We start from the raw sequence: 5,000 nt of genomic DNA, 5'->3' as shown, positions 1-5,000 counted from the left end.
ATATATATATATATATATATATATATACTATATATATCCATCCATTATCCAAACTGCTTATCCTGTTCTCAGGGTCGCGGAGATGCTGGAGCCTATCCCAGCAGTCATCGGGCGGCAGGCAGGGAGACACCCTGGACGTATATATATTTATACACACACACACACACACACACACACACACACACACACACACACACACACACACACACACACACACACACACACACACATATATACATATATATGGGGTGACACAGTAACACAGTGGTTAGCGCGGTCACCTCACAGCAAGAAGATTCCTGGGTTCGAGCCCTGGGGTCCCGGGTCGTCCTCTGTGGAGTTTGCATGTTCTCCCCATGTCTGTGTGGGTTTCTTCCAGGTGCTCTGGTTTCCTTCCAAAGACGTAGGTCAGGTGACTCGGCCGTACTAAATTGTCCCTAGGTGTGAGTGTGTGTGTGTGTGTGTGTGTGTGTGTGTGTGTGTGTGTGTGTGTGTGTGTGTGTGTGTGTGTGTGTGTGTGTGTGTGTGTGTGTGTGTGTGATGGCCTGGCAGCCTGTCCAGGGTGTCTCCCCACCTGCCTCCCAATGACTGCTGGGATAGGCTCCAGCATCCTGCGACCCTGAGCAGGATAAGTGGTTTGGATAATGGATGGATATATATATATATATATACAGACACACACAGATAAATGAACAAACAAACAGTAAGAGCATGGTAGATAGAAAGACAGATGTGTAGACATACAGACACAGAGCTAAGATAGTTAGAAAAGGCAGTTTTTACTCATGATGTCCTGATAACTGTTTCTTAGATAATCCAGAGAAATATGAATCATTTGCTGTTCTTAGCAGCTTTGTTATGTTTGGGATCCTCATGCATGCTGACCATGATGAAAAACTGAATTGTGTCCCCCCCCCGTTGTACTGTCTTGTTTACCAGGGCTCTGACGGATGTTCTCCAGCGCATCGCTCAGCTCGTCCAGGAAGAGGAGTGTGTGAGTGACGCTTCTGTCATAACATAAGAGTTTTCTCACAGTAGCCTTATCAAATCAACTGATTAGCAATAAATCTTTACCCCCAATACTCCTGCATCCTCAGAGAGGTTCCGTCGTATTCAGCACATTCATCAGTGTAGGTTATGACGAGACATGTTTTCGTATGGTTTGACCTCTGTTAAACATTTGGTGGACGCTGCAGTTGTGGACACAGTGAACGTGCCTGTCACTTCTACTGTGACGGTGATTTCATGATATACAAACTTAAACAGTCTCACTCCTTCCATTCACTTTTCCTCTGTGTGTGTGTGTGTGTGTGTGTGTGTGTGTGTGTGTGTGTGTGTGTGTGTGTGTGTGTGTGTGTGTGTGTGTGTGTGTGCGCGTGTGTGTGTGTGCGCTTGCATTTGCCATCAGCCTCTGGAGTCTCTGTCAGTGTGTGACTCCAAGCTGAAAGCGGGGACAACTATTCTGATCAATTCGCTGGGCTCAAGTACTTCTCTGACTAAAGTGGACATCAGTGGCAATGCAATAGGAAACACGGGAGCCAAGATGCTGGCTAAAGCACTGCTAACCAACACTAAGTTAAGGTGCACACTCACACACCGAAATACACGTACATGCAGAATACACACACATACAGCTGTGCACCAGGGATTTTGGGTCCCGTAAAAATAATTTACATTAACAAATAAACACTGCTACACACAAGCGCACATCCACAAAACACAGAAGCACACACACACACACAGTTCTCTATCACTCTCTCCCCCTCTCTCTGCTTCTAGGACTGTGGTCTGGGACAGAAACAACATTACAGCTAGGGGGTTCCAGGATGTAGCTGATGCTTTAGAAAGGTGAGAAATATGTGCACACACACACACGCACACACGCACACACACACACACACACACACACACACACACACACACACACACACACACACACACACATGCACATTCATTCAGAGGTTCTGAGGTCGCCTGTCAGAACTAAAAGCCTTCTGAAGACAGTCAACCAATCAGAGATGAGACAGAGGGGCGGAGAGGGCTTGTCATTGGAAAGTTTGATTGTCCTAACACATGTGTAGGTCTTTACATACAAAATGCCCCAATTAACTTTATTCTGATGCTGACTGCCTAAAATGGTCATGACTTACATGATTAAGCAGTTGTAAGTACAGGTCACTGGTTCCTTGATGTCTTGCTGTCCTCAATGACACTAGAAAACTTGTTCCGATGACCAAAAAGTCACACCTTGCAAACATAGTGAGAATAATTGACTACCCTGAGTTACCTGTTTCTGATGAAAGCTTTAGACATTTACACAAAAAACAGACAAACGATTTCCAACCTCTGTAAACTGTCTGAACATTCATATAACTACGACAAAGATATGGCGGCATGGTGGTGCAGTTGCCTCACAGCAAGAAAGTCCTGGGCTTGAAACCTGGGGTTGTCCAACCTTGGAGGTCATCCCAGGTCGTCCTCGGTGTGGAGTTTGCATGTTCTCCCTGTGTCCGCGTGGGTTTCTTCTGGATCCCCCGGTTTCCCCCCACAGTCCAAAGACATGTAGGGCAGGTGAATCGGCCATATTAAATTGTCCCTAGGTGTGAATATGTGTGTGTGTGTGTGTGTGTGTGTGTGTGTGTGTGTGTGTGTGTGTGTGTGTGTGTGGGCCCTGTGATGGTCTGGTGGCCTGTCCAGGGTGTCTCCCCACCTGCCGCCCAATAACTGCTGGGATAGGCTCCAGCATCCCCGCGACCCTAATTGGGATAAGCGGCTTGGATAATGGATGGATGGATGACAAAGATAATGAAACATACACTTATATTTAAATAGTAAATGAACATCAACAACACAATAACGCCTAGGCTGCAATTGGTTGATAGCTTTGGGTACCCCTTACCTTTCCCACTGTGCACAAGGAACCACCTTTATCAACCTGAAATGAAATATAATGGCATCTGTGTGCTGTACACTGTAGGAGAGTATGATTTGATAGTATACTTTCATGGTAAGATTATCTTGACCAGGAACTTCACCCTTCAAGAGGTGACCCTCCCGCTTGCTGATGTCATTCAGAGTTATCGCAGCAGCTCTGATAGGACAGAGGAGGCCTTGCACAAGGTACGGATGTGTGGGTGTAGTGTGTGTGTGTGTGTTCATGCTTTGGCCTTTGTTTCTGTGAGCATTTGTGTATGTGCAAACACATGCATATGTTGGTGTGTGTGTGTATATGTGTGTGTGTGTGTGTGTGTGTGTGTGTGTGTGTGTGTGTGTGTGTGTGTGTGTGCGTGTGCATGGCTGAATGTGAGTCTTAATTTGTGATCTGTCCTTTTGCCATCGAATCGTAGCAATGTAATCATCATTAAGGACAACTTAGTGGGTCTTGTAAGGGGGGAAAAAAAAGTAAAATTAGGGTGTTTTTTTTAAACATTCTTTTTATTGATTTTGGTTTTCAAAAAGAAAACATTAACAACTCAGTAACATATATAAAATGTTGGCGTAATAGGGCCAGGAAAGCACACTCCACATTCATCTAGTCACTGGAGCACAGAAGTATTACACATTGGTGTTGTACATAAACAGAACAATCCCCCAGCTCAGTCAGTTATCTTCATGCCAAACTGCACTTAATTCCTAAGAGATTCAGTGGCTTCTTCCATTTTTTTTTTACAAAAAGAAGAACTCTCCCACCAATACAGTACCTCAACTGCTCTAAAGTGACATCAGATATCAGAGATTTCCACAACTGAACAGAAGGAGACTCATCCCCAACCCACTTGGTCATTATAGCCTTTCTAGCCACCATTAAGAGAAGTTGAACTGTTTCTTTGTGTACCTTCAAAGAATCCGGTCTGCTTCCTAGTAAGCATAGGAGTGGGCTGGGTAGCAGTTGTTGCCCTGTCACCATACTTATTTCTTTACATATTGCCTTCCAGAATAATTGAATTTTTTACGCTCCCAAAGACAGTGTAGTCTGGTTCCAGTAATTGTTTTGCTTTGGGACCATTTGGAGAGGTTCCTGTTGTATACTTACCATAAACCTATGGAGATATGTAGACATTATGTACAATATCATATTGCAAGGCAATAGCAGAATTTCTTCCCATGTTTCTCTATCTATTACTACCTTAAGTAGTGTACTCCCAAGATGTTCTTAATGGTGCAAGTCTATCCAAGTTCAATTTTTGTAACTCAGAATAGAATTTTGACACAAAATATTCGAGCTTTCGATGGTCCAGAAAAATTCTTCCTAACAAGTGAGAATCATCTGAGAAATTCAGAGTATTCATTTTCTTGTACACATAGTGCCTGACTTGTAAATATTTGTAAAAATCCTTGATAGGTATATTGTACTGAGCTCTTAAAGATTCAAAAGTTCCCATTACCATAGAGATCATATACCATCTTTATACCTGCTTCTTGCCATGTCTTGAAATTTGATCCTGCACCTTCTACCGATAAATCTGGGTTATTCACCAATGTTATTAGGGCATTTAACATGTGAGTTTCCTGAAAAATGTTCCTTAAGCTACTCCATGTCTTTATTATAATAGTTATTAATAGACTGTCCTTAGCTATAAATGGCAATTCGCTCATTCACTTGTTTAATAAATTTACAGGGGGAAAGGGTTTACAAATCATTGCCTCTATTTCAAGCCAAGGCAATCCAGTTTGTTCAACCACCCATAAAGAAATAACGCTTGCTTGTATTGGCAGTACAATGTTAGGTTTTTTTTATAGTGAACATGAAAAGTTGGTACCCTCTGATGTGTTTTAGAGGAAAGCATATTGTTCTCACAAATATTAATTCGACATAGGGGTATCTGGGTAGCGTAGTGGTCTATTCCATTGCCTACCAACATGGGGATTGCCGGTTCGAATCCCTGTGTTACCTCCGGCTTGGTCAGGCATCCCTACAGACACAATTGGCCGTGTCTGCGGGTGGGGAGCCGGATGTGGGTATGTGTCCTGGTCGCTGCACTAGCGCCTCCTCTGGTCGG

The 5,000-nt window shown here is 43.6% G+C and overlaps 1 protein-coding gene across 1 annotated transcript in view; it reads left to right on the top strand.

Moving 5' to 3' along the window:
- carmil2 (capping protein regulator and myosin 1 linker 2) overlaps positions 1–5,000 on the top strand; it is a 72,839-nt gene that overhangs the window by 36,963 nt on the left and 30,876 nt on the right. Inside the window, exons 21-24 of the mRNA XM_056282429.1 lie at positions 940–994; positions 1,409–1,581; positions 1,780–1,848; positions 3,027–3,120. Of these exons, the coding sequence (XP_056138404.1) occupies positions 940–994; positions 1,409–1,581; positions 1,780–1,848; positions 3,027–3,120 (391 nt within the window). The remainder of the gene's footprint in view (positions 1–939; positions 995–1,408; positions 1,582–1,779; positions 1,849–3,026; positions 3,121–5,000) is intronic.

Source organism: Lampris incognitus, chromosome 6, assembly GCF_029633865.1.
Source record: "Lampris incognitus isolate fLamInc1 chromosome 6, fLamInc1.hap2, whole genome shotgun sequence".
NCBI lineage: Eukaryota > Metazoa > Chordata > Actinopteri > Lampriformes > Lampridae > Lampris > Lampris incognitus.
The sequence above is the reverse complement of the archived record's forward strand: the minus strand, read 5'-3'. Positions and strand labels throughout refer to the sequence as shown.